Below are 22,131 nucleotides of genomic sequence, written 5' to 3'. Positions count from 1 at the left end.
AACTGGAGCACTTGTGGGCAAGAGGTAGGTGCCAGCAGTCTCGGGGTAACCCCCAGGTATGTTCGTTTCACAAAAATCTGAAGGAAAAAACCCAAAGAGGCCAACACCCCCGTCCCCACACTGTCTCAAAGTAATCCCATCAAACAGAATGTTCATGGACTCAGAGGGCAGTTAACAGACAACCAGGTGATTAGAGCTAATGGGACTCAGTGACTAGGGGAGGAAGGAGGGCTTGAACAAATGTGTGGGGAATTTGTCAGCTTGAAGATTACTCCCTCAAGACAATCATAGCCTTTTCTGCTTCTGAGGGGGGGAAAGTGCTTAAAACTTTCACCATGCTCAGAAAACACATACGCACCAGAGATATACAACTGAAATTTTTTTTGTGAGTTCATACTTGTATGATATACTTGAAAAAGGTACAGCATAATCTAAATGCCAATAGGTCAAGTGGATCTACTTCCTCACCAGTATGTTTAGAACTGGGGTCTTCCCCTCCCAATAATCAAAATCCATCACAAATATACTGCTGACATCTTTCCCTGTTCTTTCTGCTTTGTTATAGTGCCACATATAGTAGATACTCAGTCATTCAGATTTTGGTTCTAGGAGCTGTATGCAAAAGGAGAGTGTATTGTAATTCCTAGGATTTATCTTTTCTCACTTTCCCTTTGCCACTTCTCTTCAGTGACGGCACAGCTCTTTTGTCATACTTCCTCTCTTACACAGTTACACGCAGACACTACTGTGGATAAGGTCACCTGCAGCATCTAAATGAACCCTCCATCTCTTCCAAATCCCATCTGAAGGCACATCTTTGTAGACATTTGGTGAAAAATAGACAGGTTTGTTTTTATTCCCAGGTTGCTGATAAAAGAAGGTGTATAGAGCTTTACCTTCCTAAAGCCCTCAGTGAACTGACCAATTAGCAAAGTGTGATTTAAATCATAGTAGCTGAGAAACAAACTGAGAAATAAGTGTCATCTTCTGTCAGAAGCTGACTGGAATCGACATAGGTTGGTTTTTATATTGAAACACTTGCTCTTTGTGAGGGTGTGTGTGTGTTTTTTAATTGGCAGGCATGTATCCTTCCTGGTGAACTTGGTTTACCTTTATGCAGATAAAGGCAGAAAAGCCTCTGCGCCATCTTCACAATGAACATCAACATCTACAGATAGGGTGAACTCAGCACAGGAAGAAAGGCATTATGGGCTGAAAGGGTGGCATCTGGGGAGAGCAGCAGGCAGCTTGGGCCCCCTATATTTCAGTCCACGTGTGATCAGGAGCGATTCTATAACGAGTTTGGTAGAGGAAAGGGGTGGCAAAGAGCATTATTAGGGGAGCAAATATTTTGCTATACACTGGATACTTATAGAGATAAGGCAGTTAAGGTTATTAGTGTTTTTACCTTATATAGCCACAGGAGAGATGCTGAGCATCCCTTGCTAAATGAGCAAAGAGGCACCTTTTAAAAGTGGCGATTCTCTTTATTTAGCAGTGGGAGAGCTACTGGCCTTATCCAGCCCCAGCACAGCATCCTTCCAGTGGCTACTCAAGATCATGTCTTCTGCTCAAGATCATGTCGCAGGAAAGATTAGTAGGGATGTGCAGAACATTTCAAAGTTGCAACATTTTGACTCGATGACTACTCGTCCCATGAATTTCAATCAGTCTACTCAAAAGTAACTTAATCTGGCTGTCAGCCACTATTTACAAGTAAAATGCTTAAGATTACATCCCAGGACTGGACCCAGCACTTTCCCTAAGAACACTATTTTTCTTGGTAGAAAAGAACCAACAGCTTTCTGCACAACAGACTGAGTGGGTTCACATGTAGCAGCCGATTCCCCGGGAGCACATTCTCTCCGTGTGAATCTGCACTTCTGTTCCAGCTTCTGATACGTTGAGATTGGTTGTGTTGTCTGAACCCACCAATCTCACCATATTCTGCCCTAATTTGCTCAGGGAACCCAGCATCTCTACCTTCAAATTACTTCAAATCTAAGTTATTATTTTATTAATTATTATTATTTATTCAATTTCTATACCACCCTTCCAAAAATCCTCAGGGTGGTTTACACAGAGAAATAAGAAATAAATAAGATGGTTACAGATGTCAGGTTCCCTGGGGGTTAAGATGACACAACCAACCTTAGCATATTGGAAGCTAGAGAAGAAGTAGAGACTCGCATAGAGAGTGTGCACTCCCAGGGATGGAACCAGCTGCTCAACCCAACCTCAGGTGCCAATGTATGTGTGAACCCAGCCACTCTCTGTGGGATGAGAAATAAGGAAAGCCTATTATTCCTGGCTTGGCTGAAACCACCAATATTACTACCAGTTGTGTGTGGCATATCATAGTAAATGATATGGCACATGAGAGATGGTTTGTGTCACCAAAGGGGTAATACAAACCATCTCTCATGTGCCATATCATTTACTATCACTGCTAACACTCATGAGGAGTTAAGAACACCATTAACATTCTAGCAAGTGTTGCAACTACTGTCAAAACATGATTGTGTTTTGAAGTTACACACCAAACAGCATCCTTCTTGGGCTGTGCTGTTGCAAACTACCTCAGCACCAACATGACAGCTCTTGACAACTTGGAGAAATATTTTCAACCCATTAATACCAACATAGCAGATGGCTTTATTCCATACTTACACAAGTGTTAAAGTGAATGGGGGCGGGGGGCGGGGATGCGGTCATCATTCTGAAAACACAAGTGAACCTAATAGAGTCCCTCAGTTTTATGTTGTTCGTACTGATAGTTTTATGGAGTCTGTTCTTACGTGCAGCCAAGCCCAATCTTGGCTGCTTGTAAGATTCACCGGGATTGCTCAGCGTTTTGGTGGCAAACCCACCTGTGGACTCAGCCTCCTAAATGAGATTAAGGGAGTGAGTCCTCCCTTTGCCCCATTTTCTCGGTTTTCTGTAGCACTGGCTGCTTTCAGCTAGCACTGTAGTAGTGACGGGTGCCCGCCTGTTGCTGCTGGGATCCCCTCAATGCACCAGGCAGCAGTGCATGATGGGATTTCCAGGGGCTGGGACGACGTGTCCCAGCCCCCAACCTCATGTGCAATTCTCCAGGGGAGGATTGTCTGGGTGCACAGGGAGCACACTCAGCAAGGACTGAAAGATCGTCTGCAGGGAAGGTAATTTTGAGCAGACTTCCCTGCTGCCCACCCTCAAGCCCTTCTCGCTGATCCTGAAAGAGGGCTCATGATGTTTCTTGTTTGTAAAATAGCAATTAATGGTCAAAATAAAACTTTTTGTAACATGCATTTTTTTGCTATGTAACGACCAAGATAAATGTCTCCTGCTGAGGAACAGAAGACAAAGCCATCAAATGCACAAGCCCTGCTTGAGTAAGTCAAAAAGATATAACCTTCACAGGCCGATGCTTCCAACCATGACAGCAAGGATTTCCAGTGTATTTTATTGTAGGTACCAGCCAAACAGCTAAAATGCAGCACTTAGGATGGCCCTTGTCATCAGCTTTCAGCACACTGGAGTATCAATAAAAAGGACCATAAATATATTATTTTGAGAAGGTCAAAATGAATTGGCCTTGCAGAATTGCAGCATTAGCCAGTTCAAAGCCTCAGTCTGCTTATTGTTGGAGTAGTTCTATTGTCTTCCGTGGAAAAGCTCCAATCAGTTTTAAGTTCATTTCACAGTTTCATTACTTGCATGTTTTCAGGATGGCTGCAACGAGTAGTCATGTGATAGAAATAATGCCCTCTTTAATAACACACAATTCTGCTGGATTGATGCTCTTGTATGTATTGTCAACGTCTTGATTCATGGGGCATTTAATGACTACAAATGCTGTAGGTGTCTGGTTCTATGTAATACATAATGGACTGAATAGGCTCAGCTGGCAAAGTATGTATGGCATCAGTGTGTAAAATAAAGGGGTTGGACCATTCTGAGAGGTATCAGGATTTTGGGGTCTGAGGCTGCAATCCTAGGCACACGAACTAGGCAGTAAGCCTCACTGAATTTAATGTGGCTTACTTCAAGGTAAACCTGTGTAGGGCTGGACTGTGTTTCTCTTCCAGGCTTCTGACAAGATGGAGTGAGAAACTGAATAATGGCACAACCCTCTTGGAAAGAGAGTGCTAGAGATGCTTGCTGGGCCACCCGTAAGGCATAACACAAAAAGCCTCTGAGAGCAACAGTACCAATGCTGCATATTTTAAAGGCATGCATTGGATTCAGCTATCTAGGGAGCAAACCTTCCTCAGCATCTTGCTTCTCTGAAATACTTTTGGCAAGACAGAATACAAGGTTTGCCTAAGGGAGGTATTTTATCAAGCCTTTGGCATGCCTAGATGAGATGACAATTGCAGTTAGTGGGCAGGGAGAAACCATTCTGGATGGCAAGGGATTTCCCTTCCAGTATGAAATGTTAGTAAGGAAACTTACTTTTGGAATGACTGAGTGCTCTAGATTTATTGCAGAGGCACTGAGGTAACAGCATTATGAGAACTTCTCTAGGAAGCTAGCGGTAAATATTGTATATTTGCCAGTTGCCATGTCCCAGAAACTCAGAAAATGAGACGCAACAAGAAGGTGAGAGAGATTTCAGCAGCTTGCTGAAAGCACAGTATTTACAGACTGGATTCATCCACAGATCCTTTCACACAGTGGCAGCAAGTCACGGCACACGGAAACATGAGCAGCCATCTAAGTGTATGTTCACAATTCCAATTATTTGCCACTTTTCTCCTCATATCCCTTGGTCTTGGTTCAGAAACTATTCACACCAGTCGCCCCTCAGTTTTGCCCTGTAATGAAAATACCACCCCACACCACATGTACTGTTCATGAAACTATTTGGGTGTGCTTGAGCCTAGCTCAAACATTGATTTCCATTGATAAAGGCTGTTCTCACAAGCAGCCCAACCCAGGTTAGGGCAGCCCAGCTTCATTTGGGCTGTTTGTGTGGAGCACCAGGATTGAGCCCAATCCCAGCACTGCCCTCAATCTGTTCTGGTTTTGGTTTTGAACAACAGACAGTAGGACTGGACATTTTGGTCTTGTCCTAGTGAAAAGGCTGGGAAGGTTGCTATAGCTCTGGCATCAGTTATTGTTGACTGCCAGCCTCATACACATTTGGCAAGAGAAGGTGGCTGACCATTCAGATAAATGCAGATCAGCCAGGCTAGGACATTTCCAAAGAAGATCATATCCTTTCCAAAGGGGGCTATTGGTAGTGTGTAGGTGGCTTTACTCTGTGTGTGTGTGTGTGTGTGTGTGTGTGTGTGTGTGTGTGTGTGTGTAGGTAGGTAGATAGACAGATAGACAGATAGACAGATAGATAGATAGATAGATAGATAGATAGATAGATAGATAGATAGATAGTTGATGAGCGGCTTAGATGCAGCCTCTGTAAAATGTTTCTATTATTCTTTTTTCTATTATTAAGCTGGAAATATACATTTAGATCCCAACAGTAAGGGCACAGAGCCTCAAGATATGGTATAGTGACTTTTCCCATCCTGGTTAGTTTGGATGACGTTAGTATTGATTGACAATTTTTATTATCCAACAGCTGTTCAACAACCTAAGGGAAATAAGCCTTAGTTCAGTTCCAAGTAGACAACTGTCTAAGTTACAGAACTGCATAATCACAGTTAAACCATATTTGACAAATCCCACCAGAGGGGCCAAGTGCCTATGAAGCAGAAGCCTTGCTTTGAGTGCATACTCTTATGTCAAGTGTATTGTTATTTTCTTGCTACATGTATAGCTCACCAGTCTCCAAGGAGCTCAGATCTCACTTATTTGTGTGTATGACTTTTATCCTGCCCTTCCTCAAAGGAGCTTGGCACACGGCTACTTCCCCATTTTATCCTCACAAAATATTGTGACAATTAATGATTCACTCTTACCCTGTAAGATTTGTGGCTGAATGGGGATTTGAATCCAGGTCTCCACAGCCTAAGTCAAATACTCTAACCACCACTCTCTCATGCTAGAGTCTCATAGGAGCTCCTTACTTGGTGCCCAGCATGGTGTTGGGTGGGTGGAGTGTGCCTTGCTTGGGAGAGAGGGGAGATGTGAGGCACACCAATCCTGGGCCATGTGTCTTGTGTGGCCAATCCACTGGGGGCTGCGGAGCTGCCTTATTGAATGACCTGGTCTCTGGCTGTAGCAGTTTTGAGTTGGCGCAGCATGGTGCTCAGTTTGGGATTAGCCAGTCACCATTTTGGGGCCAAGCAGGAATTTTTATCTTCACCTGATTGGCCCTTGGTGGTGATTTTATCACATACTTCTTACTGAGTTTATTTGGGTTGGGTTAGGCATGTTTGCAAGTAAATCATATAGTCTTGGCCACACCTGCAGGTGCTAGTTTGGAAGTTTTACCTTGAGTATATTGGTGTCCAGCTGGAGCTACTATTATGGTGAAGGAGGATTTCCAGGGAATAACCCCTCAGATTTATGGGGGCCTGGGATGTCTGGGAATGGAACTGCTCTGGGGACTTGTCCATCTCACCCACTCAGAACTTTGGGGATCAAGGGGTGATGACTCAGATGATCCTCCCTTGACACAGTGAACCAGGGGTTCCCAACCTGTGGTTCTCCAGATGTTGCTGAACTACATCTCCCATTATCTGCAGGCACAATAAATTGTAGCTGAGAATGATGGGAGTTGTAGTTCAGCAACATCTGGAATACAACAGTTTGGGAACCCCTGCAGTAAATTATGTAGCCTTGAAAGATGATGGAGTGGCCACTAGCCTCTGCCACTAGCCTCTGAGCTCAGTGAGTGTTCTGGCACTCACCTGGCTTCTGTGCATGCATAGAGGCCAGGTGAGTGCTGAAGCCACCACACTCCTGCTGGGGGAAGTGCCACCACACCTGTAAGCTGCCTAGAGCAGCAGCACTGCAGTAAAGACCTGCTAATTTATTTTTAAAGTTGCCTCTCACTGCCCACCCACCCCCCAGCACTGCCCTCACTGGCCCTCAAACTGCTGAACCAGTTCGAACCGAGCTGCTAAACATGCTGAACCGTTTTACGCACCTGTGGTTTGGTCTGAATTCAGACTGGACCGTAAACATTGGTCCACGCACACCCCTACTCCTGGAGCAGGGGTGTGAATGTGAGTTCGCTACATTTAAGCCCAATATTCTAGCCACTCACAGAGTCCCACTGAATTCAACAGAAGACTAAAAGGGACAAGACTAATGTGTAAGTCCTATTCTGTTACTTCCAATGTAATGGCACATACCGCCTATTCCTATGCATATTTAGTCATAAGAAAATCCAATTGGCTGACTGTCCACAGCCCTCCAGCAACAGAAGGAAGTCTGCAGGTCTGCAAAAAGCTTTCAGTGTTCCTGAGCTGAAGGCTTTTTGTGCAGTGCGCATGGAGGGGGAGTGAATTGTGCATCTCTCCCTTTGGTGATAAAGCCTTTTCCACTGGTATAAATATGTTCCTGAGTGACCCTCAGAAACAGACTGATACAGATTGAAAGAGGGAGGGAGGGAAGAGATGTGAAAATTGACCCCTCTCCCGCTCCGCGGCTGATCCGTTCCACAAAATGTCTTCAATGCAGGGATGCTAAGGCTTTTTGCAGACCCACAGGGCCTCCTTCCATCGCTGGAGGGCTGCGGATCATGTCAGCTACTGGATTCAATGAGGTTTACTTCAAGTAAGTGTGCAGAGGGCTGTAGTCTTATATAGGAGTCAGTCCCACTTCCAAGTAAACATGCATAAGATTGAACTGCAAGTCATGTAATCTGGATAGTACCCTCTATTTATTAGCATGGATGGTAGCCGTTCAGAAACATTCTCCTTAACCACTAAAATTAAACAATGAATGCCATTTTATTGCCACATGCATTCACTTGAGTGTGCTTATAGGACATTAATTTCACACATGACTGGACATAAATACAAATCAGGTTTCCAATCCACCTGTACAAAATACGTGCCAGTTGAGGAAATAAAAGAAAAGTTTTAGTCTTGAATAGTAGAGAAAAGACCTCAGTTTGCAGAAGCAAAGTGAACTGCATGAATTCTATCAATCATGTGCTTAATTGGATTTTTTCAAATAGACAATGATCAGAAACTGCAAAGAAAATAACTTACATTTTAGATAGGGATTTTGAAAATAGCCTCAAAAACCTTAAGAGTTAAGAGGCTAAAAAGATAGAAAAAATATTTCCCCCCAAAAAACCCAGCCTGCCTTTGGATCTGCCAAGTACAAACAGTACATTGATAAAGTTTTGCTTTTCTGACTTCAGAAACATTTGTGATTGATGTAGAGATGTGCAAAACCAGTTCGATCGTGAACTGGTCCGCAACAAACCGGGTCGGTTTGAGTGATTTGATCGCAAACCACTTCGAACCAGTTCTAGCCGGCTTGAATTCAGACTAAATTGCACCAAACTGTCCAAAAGTCACTATTAGCTGTGTACGTTCACAGTAGAAGAACACTGCAACAAATATTTGTCCGACTGGCTGAAAATCCACAGCAGATTAATCAGAGGCAAGACCAGATGACAGGGAGATGTGGGGGCAGGATAGCATCCCAACATCTTAGCTAGCACACACATGACAACCCAGTATAAGCAAAAATTTCTTATTCAGAGCAGAAGTGCTTCTGGAAATCAACTCCCTCCAGTGACTGTAATGCTCTCACGTGTGACCAGCACACAGACTTGTCAGTTCACAAGACACGTGCAAGGTGTTGTGTTGACCCATCAAATACTAATTGGCGTAACCCCAAACTAGAAATTCCAGCAACACAGGAAAGAGTAACCTGTAGCGAAATGTGTGATGGTAGCTCAAAAGCTCTGTGATAACAGGTACCTCTTCTATGAGGTACTTTCTGTCTTGCTTAACAGTCTTGCAGCTACCATCACTAAGGAAGGTGACCTCTGAAAGCACCCAAAAGACTGTAGGTCCCAAGAGGGTGGTTAGTACCGCTGAGAAGAATTATTACTTAGGTTTATCTGAGGCAATTCTTTATCCCATTCATGCCAAGTTTCTTCCATAGACCCCCACCACTTCCGAACAACCACCTGCTTAGTTGCCACATGTCTCTCTATCCCTGAACTAAAAAGGCAATTTGTACACCAGCTAAAGACAGAGGGATAATTAAAATTCACTCACACACACACACACATTTGTGTATGAGTGTGTGTGTGTGTGTGTGTGTGTGTGTGTGTGTGTGTGTGATTGTGCACATTACATGCCTAAGACCTCTCATCCTACCAGAACACATAGCATCTTTGTTAAGGGCAGACACCAGGGAGAGAAACTGCAGATGTAATGAGGAGAACATTCTGGAAGGAAGGAGCAGCTCATTCTAGTCACGGTTCAGTATCAGTCTCAATTTACAATCCCAGACAACAAAGATGATGATGATGATGATGATGATGATTACATTTATATCCCGCTCTTCCTCCAAGGAGCCCAGAGCAGTGTACTACATACTTGAGTTTCTCCTCACAACAACCCTGTGAAGTAGGTTAGGCTGAGAGAGAAGTGACTGGCCCAGAGTCACCCAGCTAGTGTCATGGCTGAATGGGGATTTGAACTCAGGTCTCCCCGGTCCTAGTCCAGCACTCTAACCACTACACCACGCTGGCTCTCATCAATAAAGATCAATATTTATATACTGCTTTTCAACAAAAGCTCCCAAAGCGGTTTACATAGAGAAATAAAAATAAATAAAGATGGATCCCTGTCCCCAAAGGGCTCCCAGTCCAAAAATAAGCATAACATAGACAGCAGCAACAGCCACTGGAGGAGGTTTTCTGGAGCTGGTTAAGGCCAGTTGCTTTCCCCCAGGAAAATAAAGATAACCACCACTTTTAAAAGGTTCCTCTTCGTTTATTTAGTATTGTCCTGGAGTAGAATGAAACTGTGTAAGGAAACAGAACTTTGGTCAGGTGTATAATGATACTGTTTTGATTTCTGGGTGTTGTGAAAAGAAAGGAGAGGATTGCTGGTCTTGTGGTAGCGAACATGACTTGTCCCCTTAGCTAAGGGCACACCCTGGTTGCTTTTGAATGGGAGGCTAGATGTGTGAGCATGTAAGATATTCCCCTCAGGGGATGGAGCTGCTCTAGGAAGAGCAGTTCCCTCCCTGGCTTCTCCAAGATATGGCTGAGAGAGACTCCTGCCTGCAACCTTGGAGAAGCCGCTGCCAGTCTGTGAAGACAATACTGAGCTAGATAGACCAATGGTCTGACTCAGTATATGGCAGTTTCCTATGTTCCTATGAAGGATTAAAATGCCCCAAACTTTTTTTTAAAAAAAGCTCCTCCACATTGGAAATCATAGAGAGGACCCCCGAAATAGGACTGGGGTGAGTTCAAGCAGGAACCTGAGATACAATTGCACGGAAATACGACGGCCAAGTGTTGCTGATATTTCTCTAATATAAAAGTACACTTGCTTTTCAGTTATATTGCCTGTTCTGGATGGGGTTACACTCCCCCTGAAATATCAGGTACGTAGCTTGGGAGTGCTCCTGGACCCAAAGCTCTCCCTGGTTTCTCAGGTTGAGGCAGTGGCCAGGAGTGCTTTTTATCAGCTTTGGCTGATACGTCAGCTATGTCCATTTCTAGAGGTGAATGACCTTAAAACAGTGGTACATATGCTGGTAACCTCCAGGCTTGACTACTGTAATGCGCTCTATGTGAGGCTCCCTTTGTACGTAGTCCAGAAACTACAACTGGTACAGAATGCGGCAGCCAGACTGGTCTCTGGGACAACACGAAGAGACCACATAACAACCGTTCTAAAAGAACTGTACCGGCTGCTAATATGTTTCCGGGTGAAATACAAACTGCTGGTTATTACCTATAAAGCCCTTAATGGCTTGGGTCCAGGCTATTTGAGAATGTACCTCTTTTGTCATAATCCCTGCCACCCGTTACGGTCTTCTGGAGAGGTCCGGTTACAGTTGCCACTGGCTCATTTTGTGGTGACCCAGAACCGGGCTTTTGCTGTGGCTGCCCCAGGGCTCTGGAATAAGCTTCCTGCTGAAATAAGAGCATCTCCTTCTCTGTTTGTTTTCAGGAAGAACCTCAAGACCCTCCTGTTCTCTCAGGCTCTTAATTAGAACTAATTTTAATAATTTAAAAAAACGTGTTTTAATAATTTTATTATATTGTTTTTATTGTCATATATTTTAATTTGTGACTTTTAAATATTTTAAATTTTGTACACTGCCTAGAGATATACATATTAGGTGGTATGAAATATGACTGATAAATAAATAAAATATTGGGAGGCCTTGAAAAGGTAGGGAAATGTCCATGGCAGTGTGTCTACGTTGCCCAAGCCACTGGGCCAACACTCCTGGTCCTGCCAATCTGCACTGACGCCAGCACAACTGGAAGGTCAGGGAGTGACCCAGTTGCTCAGGCAACTGTTGCCAACTCCCTACATCTTGCAGTGGTGTGTTGCAGTTGTCTCGTTGCAGTGCAGCAAGACAGGGAGTGTCGTCCCATGGCAACATGGAAGCATTCTCCCATCCTTGTGTGAGAGCAGTTTTAGAGTGCTCATCCTCAGTGACATCACTATAGAACCAAATCTGAGATCACTCCAGGAAACTGGTGGGACGGAGCACCAGAGCACCAGCAGCAGGAGATACAAGTGCAATGAAAGGCAGTTGCGGGGATTTTCAGGAACACTTCATGCCCTCTTCTGAATACTTTGGAAAATGATACTAGAGAAGTAAAGAACAGTTTAAGGGAAAGACTTAAGAGCAAAAGACAGGATATGGAGAAATTCTTCCATTATATATGTACATTTGGATGAACAAAGAACAATGTCTCACTCTAGTTCTAACTTTTGGAACAAAGTTCCATTGAACTCAATGGGATTTACTGCCAAGTAAAAATACACTGGGTTGGGTTGAAAGAGGCATTCCTTCCCACCATGCCTCCTTTCCCCGCAGGGTCATCTTTTTGCTTTTAGACCTAATTCAGTAACTCAAAGAGGAGCATTCATATGTAATGCGAAACCACAATTAAAGGAGACAGAGGTTGCAATTTGTGTACAACCAAGTGCATGAAACTGCAGTTTTGTGGCAAAAGCTAGCTACGGTTTCCCTCACCAAACTCCAGTTTGAACCTTTGGTTTGTAGTGAGTTTCGCCACCCCAAACTGAGTTTTTGGTGTGGCAGTATTACATCAGAACACGAACGCCACCATAACCACTGTTTTGTGCTATTTCTGGAACCATAATCATAGAGAGGGTGACCCAGACCTGCCAGGATCATGCCCCCTCCATGCCCGCGGTGCTCCTCACTGGCCACTTCTCTGAGCACTTGCCCTGCCACCAGTTGTCGATCTAATAAAGCAGTTGCCCGGAATGAGGGATGCCACCACATCCCATCCCAAGTTTGTAAGGCTGTCAAACGGGGAAATCACATGGGGTCATGCTTTCTTCCTACTCAGAACCTTGTCTCCCCATTCCTGGCAATCAGGAGAAAAAGGGGACGGGATGTCAAGACAGGCACTATATGCTTTGCTCTCTGAAAATGAAGTGATGGAAGATGTATGTTCACAAGCACATGCAGTCATGGTGGCAACATAAGCAGGGCAGCCCCGGATTAGACCACTGGGACGATAACATATGGCACAGCGGCAATACCCAGGGTTGGGTTTAAAAGGCAGTCCCACCTAGGAATTCTTGAATGGCTGTTTTTTTGGAGGGGGGGTATAATGATGTGGGGGAAGGGGGGCTAGTCCCTTGCCCTTGGGTTAATGTGAGTGGTTCCTAGGCTTACTCATGAAATCCCTTCCCCCATGGACCGCTCTCTCATGAGGCTGTTAGACCATGGAGACACATACACAGGGCAGATTGCAGATGCCGCCCTGGTTGCTCCACAAAAACAAGCCATGGAGACGGGTACCCCAGCAACACCTCTCCCTGTCTTGGCAACTGCCATGAAGAAGCAGTCAAAGCAGGCCCTCTGCCATCCTGTCCACCTACTTGAACATATCCGTCTTTATTTTTGCCCAGAATTGCGACCTCACTCTCCTGGGGTCACAGACAACCAGGGCTCACCTCTCCTGTGATTCCCCATGGTGGCAGATCTGCATACGCCGCAATGCCACTCTGAACCCAGGAAATTTGAATGGGAGTAAAGATCCACCCCCAGTCCCAGTGTTTCCCCAGTCTGCCCAACCAGCAACGTCCGGACACATGGAACATCAGGTTCTCTTCTGGGTGCATCAAAGCCTTCGCTGGAGAGCAGGGGATCACTGTGCTAAAGTTCTATCATTAACTAGAAAGAGTGGGGACCCCCTTTTTTGGTGCTTCAACTCATGAGCATGCAGTCCAATGGAAGACTGAAGGTTTTCGAGCCTAAGGTCCTCTCCAGTAGACTGGCTCTCTCATGAGGGGGCTAATTCCCAGGTGGCAAGCCAACACAGGGGCAAGACTGTGGTTTGTTCTCCATGGGCTGCTTTGCTGGGGTGAGCCATCACAAAAGCGTCCTTGGACACAGTGGGCCAGGCCCTAGGATCCTTTGCCCTCCCTCATATATATGTTCCCTCCTAAGAGTAACAGGAAAATAGTGCCCCTCAGCATCTCCCTGCTGAGAAATTGTGGTTGTGCAAGACTGTTTTGTTGTAGGGCTCTTATGAGGGTGGCAGTGCAATCGCTGTCAGATGAAGGGTTTGCATGATAAATGGCTTTTCATGATTTAAATGCCCTTTCCCTACTGAGGGCAGGCAGTCCATTCTGAAAAGGCATGATTATGCTGGGCATGCCCCTTTGAAGATTGTGGCCAATGGCTGCCACCCTGCAGATATTCTGAAGCCTTGCCCACAGTCTGGTGACGTGAGCGCTACACAGTTTGTTGGGATGTGGACTCGGCAGACCCAGAAGAGGGAGGGGCTCCCCTCCGCTGAAAATGGAGGTTTCTGGGCTGCAGTTAGACAAACATCTGTGATCCAATTCACTGTTAGAAAACGTGAACATAGGTTCAGTAACCTCCTGTTTCATGTTGCGTGCAAATGCAGCCATTGTCTAGTTTCCGTTTGAGCAGACAGTTCTAGCAATGGGTGACATTGACAAAAAGATAGGACAAACCACCTTGAGCTATTGAGAGGGCAGTGGGAGGAGAACAGAATCCATGAGTATGCTTCTGCAGTAGAAAGGCAAAAATTGGTTAGGTGAAGAGGAGGGTGGGCTGGATATATTCATCATGGCATTACTGACTTCCACAGAAAGTCAATGTGTTGCTAAGTAGAAAAGCCTAGAAAATTATTAGCTTATAGTTCTGGATTATTATTTTTTAAGAGTTCATGTTGCTATACTGATAATCTAATTTCAACACTGAAGCCTAAAATACAAGAAAATGCAAGTTAAATGTGTAAGAATCTATATAAATAATCACTGTGTATTACAGTCATATATAGATATCCCCCCATGGGGCTACTGGTTACAGAATTAGAAGCACGAACTTAAATCTACTTCTGTTGTGATTGTTTGAATTTTTCTTTTCTACACAGCTATTAAATGTATGAGTCCTCCTTTGCATCTTGTCAGAGGTGCCTCTACTTTCTTTAGTGCAACCAAATATATACAAACTAATCCTCCTCCAGGAACTCTACATACATATCTTCTCTTCTATATATGTGCTTAACCAGGGAAGCCAACAAATTCCCCTCCTTTAGGCATCCAGACTTGAATGCTGGGTACCTGCTAAAACTGAAGGTCATTTAGAGTAGAACTAGAGCCTCCCACATGGAAACTGCCACATGCATTTTGAAAAGAATCGGAGGCCTCCATGTGATAGGAGAGAAGACTGCTGTTTTCATGCACTGTGCCCAAATGTCTTGGGTTTGAAAAGCAGGGTGGCCCAGGGATACCTTTCCTGGCTGCTCTATGTCCTCCTTACATGTCTGGGAATGGGAACAGATCAGTGAAGACTGGGCCCTATTCACATGTTATGCTCAACATATGCAAAACTTCTGTACAGAGTGTGCACGTATAGAACTATACACATGTACAGTTATTCACATATTCTATTCAATGCACATTTGGCATGTATGTCCAAATGCCAATCTGTACCCTGCATTTGAAGAAGCATGTGTCCAGATTCACTTTTCAAATGAACGCCTGTGCAGTTATTCACAAAGAAACATATACATGTATACAGATATCTATACTCATGTAACAATGTAATGTCTGCATAGGGCTGCCTCTTCATCATGTGAGAGACTTTTAGAATGTGAGGCATTGGTTGAACACTATCCAGAGATTGTCCAATCACAGCCTAGTCCAATCACAGGAACGCTATCCAGAAATAGTCCAATTACACTAATGCTTCTCATGCTCCAAAGTCTCTGATGCAATAAGAGGCCAATGTTGGTTGGTTGGTTGGTTGGTTGGTTGGTTGGTTGGTTGGTTGGTTGGTTGGTTAGTTGGTTGGTTGATTGATCGGTTGTGTCTGTACACCACCCTAAACTTCAATCTCTGTGCAGTTTACAACATAAAACATTTTAAAACAGAAATGAAAACCTTAAAACGTTTTAAAACCACAAATCTAGTTAAAAAAACTTGGGTGAAAAAATGTGTATTTAGAATCTTTTTTAAAGTTGTCAGAGATGAGGAGGTTCTTATTTCAGCAAGGAGTGCATTCCAGAGTCTCAGGGCAGCAACAGAGAAGGCCTGTCCCTGTGTAGCCACCAGATGAGCTGGTGGCAACTGTAGACAAACCTCTCCAGATGATCTCAATGGGAAATGGGGCTCATAGTGAAGATGACATTCTCTTAAATACCCAGGACCTAAGCTGTTTAGATCTTTATAGGTTATAACCAGCACATTGTATTTTGCCGGAAACTTACTGGTAGTCAGTGTAGTTCTTTTAATATAAGAGTAATATGGTCTCTTCAATATGACCCAGAGACCAACCCTGCTGCCACATTCTTTACCAACTGCTGTTTCCAAACTACATACAAAGGCAGCCCCACACACAGTAGTCAAATCTGGAGGTTACCAGCATATGTACTACTGTTTTGAGGTTGTTTATATCAAGAAATAGACACAGCTGACATATCAGCCAAAGCTCTCTGGCCACCTCTGGCCACCACTTCAACCTGAGACAGCAGGGAGGGGTTTGGTTCCAGAAGCACTGTCAGTCTGTTCTTTCTGGGGAAGTGTGACCCAATCCAGATCACTGGCAGATCAAAATTATCTCCTGAGTTCTGAACCTGCACAATAAGTACCTCTGTCTTATCTGGATTCAGTCTCCGTTTATCTCTCATCCAGCCCATCACTGCCTCCAGGCAGGCATTTAGGGAGGTTATGCCTTCTCCTGAAGATGTTGACATGGAGAAATAGATTTGGGTGCCATCACCATAGTGATAATACCCTGCATCAAAGCTCCTGATGATCTCTCCCAGAGTTACATGTAGATGTTTAAAAGCACTGGAGACAGTATGGAGCCCTGGGGGATGCCATATAACAGGTCACATTTTGAAGAATTACAGTCTCCAGGCAACACCATCTGGAATCTGCCTGAGGGATAGGAGTGGAACCACTGCAAAGCAGTGCCTCCCACCCCCAACCCCCTTAGACACTCCAGAAGGATACTATGGCCGATAGTACTAAAAACCGCCAAGAAATCCAAAAGGACCGACAGAGTCACACTCCCACCCTCAATTTCCCATTGGAGATCATCTATCAGGCCAACTGAGGCAATCTCTACCTCATAGTCCACCCAAAAGCTAGTTTGAAATGGGTCTCAATAATCAGTTTCCTCCAAGACTGTCTGGATCTGGGAGGGCACCATCCTCTCAGTTACCTCGCCCAACCATGCAAGGTTGGAGACAGGCCCATAGTTGCTTAATGTTTACCACCTTTTTTGTCACACTGAGGCACATGCAACAAGGACACACTAGGCCAGTGCAAGAATGTACAGGATGAATTGTGGAATCCACCACTCTAGATTCCACAATCTGCTCTGGAGTTTGGGCAGAACATCAATACAGATTTCAGAATCTATTCCCAATAATTTTTTAGAGGAATAAGAGAAACCAAGGGCTTCTGCTCATCCCTGTTATTATTTAGAATATTTACATATTGTTGTTCAACAAAAAAGTTCTCTAAACTGTTCACATAGCAAATAAAATGAAATGAAATGAAATAAAATAAAATAAAATAAAAATAATCTTTATTTGTAAGGCTACCCCATAACAATTGTTCTCTGGGCAGCTCACAAAATAATGAGAAAGAAAATGATTTTCTGTCCCAAAGGGACTCACAATCTGAAAAAGAGCATGAGGGAGACACCAGCAACAGCCACTGGAGGGATGCTATGCTGAACAGGGATAGTTGCTCTTCCCTGCAAAAGAAAAAGAAAAAGAAAGAAAAGAAAGAGAGCCACTACTTTCAAAAGGTGCCTCTTTGTCCAGTTAGCAGGGACCAACCTTGATGCCTTTCTTTAAATTTAATTTTCCTCCTTTTTGACGTTTTTAAAGGAAACATAAGGAGGCTTATTTTGTTACTTGTACTGCTGCAAATAACTACTTCTAAAATCAGTAGACAGTGGTTACTGCAATGCTTGCAAAGAATAGGATACACCAAGTAGGTAAATTATATATTTTATTGGACCAAGATAGGTTGGTGGAGAAGGGTGCGAGTTTATTTGTTTCATGGAAATTTCTCTCTCCAATAAAGATCTGGCTTCAATCACTCATGCCTAAGTAATTTCTCATTTCCATTACTGCAATGCACTCTGTGTGGGCTGATCCTTGAAGATGGTTTGAGAACTACAAATATTGCTGGAAGTTAGCAGAAGTAGCTTCTCCTATTGTCAAGGGAAAGCCATATCAGCTGCCTGTAATGCTATTAAATATTCAGAGCCCCTTTCAGGTGGTGGGGGGGGGAAGGTAGCCATTCTAACTTCATTAAGCTTGCTCTGCTAAATGATTGTCCACTTCCACTGCATTTATAGCTAAACAAATGAAGAACCTTTCTGTCAGGATGGAACTATAGAGGTTGAGATTATTGCAGAAAACAGCTGAGAAGGCCCTTGGCTGCAGTAACTTGACTACAAGCACAAGAAGAAACCAGGCTAATCAGATCCCAGGACCTGCTAATTGGATAATTGTTCTTCAGCTGGTGTCTGTAGTTGAATGGAACAAGCATGAGGACAAATCATAACTTGATTGACCAGTTTGTGACTCTGAATGGAATTTCCACAAAGTGAGATGAGAAGAGATGGAATCAGGGTCAAATGTTCCTTTAGGTAAAAACGCAGATTTGACTATACTACATGCTTGGGCTATCCTATCCATACCTCCTTATGACAGGGTTTATGCACAACTTTAATCTTGAATTGCCATTTGCCCTGTTCTTTCCTCTAATCCTGTGCTGTGGTGGGAAGGAGACAAGGCAACCCAATTCCCTCCTACAGTTCAACATTTATTCAACATTTATCTTACCTAATGTGGTAAGAAGAAGTCTAGGTGAGCTGCAAAAAAGTGGCAGAGGATGACACATCAATGACTCATTTAGAAAGAGAATATGCAGCAGAGGACATGGTTGCCTTGGGGAATTTAAAGGTATATTATGAACATTTTCCAAGTTTGAACCTGGCAACCTTAGGGCAAGAATGAGCAACCTGTTCAGGTTTCAGACATAAGAAAATGCTGTGAGCTGCAGCTAGTTAGTGTATAGATCTTTTGATGCTAACATCTCTTGTACAAATTAGTATGATCCAGATGGATACTAGGGCTAAAGCTGCTGATTGTCACTTCTTTATCCTGTGATCCATGCAACGTCCAATGTAACACCTGGCATAGCAATCCTTGCAATGTTGTGTAGATGATAATCTGCTCTGGGCTTGTGAATGTACGCTACTGAAAATGTTGGCATGCAACAGTAAGTGCTACTAAAAAGAGTTTGTTGAGAATGCATATTTTACTGGGTTTGAACATTTGATTCCTTTTAAAAAATTATTTGCTAACTTGGCAAATATTAAGAAAAATTAATTTTGTGCAGAATGGATTGCTCTTCCAACATGCCATTCTGCTTTTCCTTCAGTACTCCTGAAGGCCACATTTAAGCTTCTCTAAGCAGCTGGCATACATAGTTAATTGTCCATTCATAATAATGAAGCTGATTTCAGATTATTGGATTTGGCAGCATAGTAAATTGGGGGCCCTTGCCTTATTGTTTAGGGTCCTTTAGAACACTATGATCATGTTTAAGAATATTCCAATACCCAAGAAGACCGGCAACTTTTTAAAGAAAGCTGGGTTTGTTAAAATTCCAAAATGAGCTTACGGGGCAGAGAGGCACAAGGCATGTGCATTAGGCATTGAGTTGACAGGCGACCAGACGGAAAGGAGAACAGGGCTTCTGCACTTTAATAGTTGGGCAAAAGAGGGAATATCAGCAGCTGCAGCTCTCCCCAAGCTCCACCTGCCAAAATCCCCTCTTCTGTATCACTTCAGAAGATACAAGAGGCAAGTCCTCCTCTGTACCTGGCTACCCTATATGAAGGGAATATTCAGCCTGAAGGTCAAAGGGAAACTATTCCCACCACCGCTGCCTGCCACAAGAGACTGCCTTTGGGATGTGGGTAGATCCTTCCCCAAAATATAAGAAATAATGATGAAGTCCACTTACCCATGCTCTGATTGACTCAAGTTTCTTCACATCCAGGCTCTAAAGACCCTTGCCATTTTTAAAAAATGTTCCATGAACCACATCCACTTTGCAATCATTTCCAAGGGGGAAAAAGACGACTCAAAATATCCCTGTAAATTTTCTTTAGAGGGGGAGGGGGGAGAATTGTCTATGCAGCCAATCCCGCAGTGTTGCCAGGACTGTACTCCGTACACAGCACTTTCCGCTTCATATTGAATAAAACACTCCACTAATAGTTAACATAAATCATTAGGGTAACTTTATACCATAAAAGATCAAACCATTTAATCTGGTTTGTTCTTTTATATATTCCCCGCTTTGCAAGGTTGCCATGCGACTGATTGGTAGCTAAGCAGCAATAAGTAAGTGATGGTGCTATTGCTCCCTCTAGTGTAAATATGCATTATCATTTATTAGATGGATAAAGTCAGAGGCAATAACTCCTCATCCTACTCAGTAGAAGGGGAAAGTTGCTACATTCCCCAGGACAGCAAGGAGAGGGAAGTTTAATATCACCTTAGTGATTCACTCGATGAAGTTCTTAAACAGAAAATCCAAATGGTTCTTTGACCAGCTGGGAGACTGGGTAATTTATTGTAGCAATATAAAGAAACATTAGCACTGGGCAAGGCTATCCTAAAGTTCCTATGATTTCTACAATTGTACATATGAAGCTGTCTTATGCCAAGTCAGACCCTTGGCCCATCTAACTCTGTGTTGTCTGCACTGGCAGACAATGGCTCTCCAAAGTTCCAGACAGGGGTCTTTCCCAGCTCTCTGAGGAGATGCCATATATTTAACCTAGTGCTTTCTGCATTCAAAGCCTGCGCACTACCCTGAGCTACAGACATTTCCCATACCTCATTATTGTGAATCTCTTGGCAGCCAGTAAGTAGGGTGAGTTTTGAGCTGGGCAGACCTTAGCTCACAGTCTGTACGCTAAGCCGCTGTGCTATGCGAGCTCTAAACTACATTTCCTTAAAGGAAATGCACTAGAATCTGCCTCCTTGCATGCCAACTGCTTAGAGAAGCTTAAATATGGCCTTCAGGAGTACTGAAGGAAAAAGAGAACAGCATGGTTGGAGAAGCAGATGGTCCACAGGATTGGTGTTCAGTGTGTACATGTACGAATAACGAGCTATCTTGCAGATTGTGTGATTAGAAATGCCACCCACTTTCTCTCCCAGGAAAAGGTGGGGGGAAAGGTTCGTGTACATTCCTGCTCATTATGTGACAAAGGAGGTGATTACTGAAAAGGTACAACGAAGGAGTGAAGTGCACTGATTACAGAAGCACAGTAACCAGTTCTGACTACCAGATTTCAACAGATTTGTGCCAGCTCAGAATCGGATTCTCTTTTGCAAAGCAACTGGCTTTTTGGATGGATGTGGATATGACTTGTTTGGGTATTAGTGAACATATTTAGGAGGAACCACTATCTGGTTCCGTGTGTCCTCTGAGGCATCGATCCCTGCAAAGCGGAATTGGTTATTCCATTATTCTCCCACACTGTCATACTTGAACTATGAACTTCTGTGGAATATGGATCTAAATTTAATAATATCAGCCTGATATAAGTTAAAACAAAAGCTAAGTTATTGTTGATATAACCTTAGATTACACAACCTTCATTCAGGTGAGTGGCTTGATAGAATCTAAGGAATTTGGAGTCTCTGGAATTGTTGCATGGAATTGTTGCAAGATTGCCTAGATGGATACTGTGGATGGTACACATTCTGTTGTTATTCATGGATCGAAATGTTCTGTGGCGTGTAATAACTGATTTGTGTGATTTGCAATATCATGAGAAATGTCTAATATTTGCTCATCACCTTTCAAGATAGAAAGCATTCAAGTTTTTGAGGTCTCTCCTGGCCTGCTTATTTTCTTCTATGGAGATCAAAACCCCCATAGCAGGCGGGGGTTGGGAACTTGTCCTTAAGGGAACCTTTTTGATATCATACAATAGCCTGGCAATCATACCATAGAAATGCAGGGCATAAACCCTTCCTAGGGCTGACCACCTTGGGAATCTCTTCAAAGCAAACAGGGGCCACATTCACATGTAACACGGAACCACCCCCCACTCTCCCCTCTGCATTCATATATTCAGGAGAGCGTCTTCGAGTCTGCAGTCAGTAAGACTGCAGAGAGGTGGGGGAGTTGGCTGTGTGGGCTTTCTTCTTGACAGAAGGACAGCCCGCACAGCCAATCAGAGAGGGAGGAGCTTCCTCCCTCAACTCAAGTTTGGCCAAATGCAGCCTGGAGTACTGCATTCGGATAAAAAGGAGGCTCCCTAGACCCCTCAGTTTGGAGCAGCTAAACTTCACTCCAGACTGAGGGTTCAAACTGGAGTCTAGTCAGCGGTAAGGACCCTCCAACTCTGGTCCCCTTTTACATGTGAATGCAGCCTAGAACAGACATTGAGAGGGTGTTTAGTTGCTTATGGACAGGAAAGTAAAAAAGGGGTAGGGCTTTG

General features: G+C 43.8%; 1 protein-coding gene across 1 annotated transcript in view; it reads right to left on the bottom strand.

Annotated features, from left to right (window-relative positions):
- The window catches only part of KALRN (kalirin RhoGEF kinase), a 920,107-nt gene extending 900,200 nt beyond the window's left edge, over positions 1-19,907 (bottom strand). Inside the window, exon 1 of the mRNA XM_053244819.1 lies at positions 19,632-19,907. Coding sequence (XP_053100794.1) covers positions 19,632-19,635 — 4 coding nt within the window. The 5' untranslated portion in view covers positions 19,636-19,907. The remainder of the gene's footprint in view (positions 1-19,631) is intronic.
- Between the last annotated feature and the right edge of the window lie 2,224 nt (positions 19,908-22,131).

The sequence above is a fragment of the Hemicordylus capensis genome, chromosome 1, assembly GCF_027244095.1.
Source record: "Hemicordylus capensis ecotype Gifberg chromosome 1, rHemCap1.1.pri, whole genome shotgun sequence".
Taxonomy (NCBI): Eukaryota; Metazoa; Chordata; class Lepidosauria; order Squamata; family Cordylidae; genus Hemicordylus; species Hemicordylus capensis.
The sequence above is the reverse complement of the archived record's forward strand: the minus strand, read 5'-3'. Positions and strand labels throughout refer to the sequence as shown.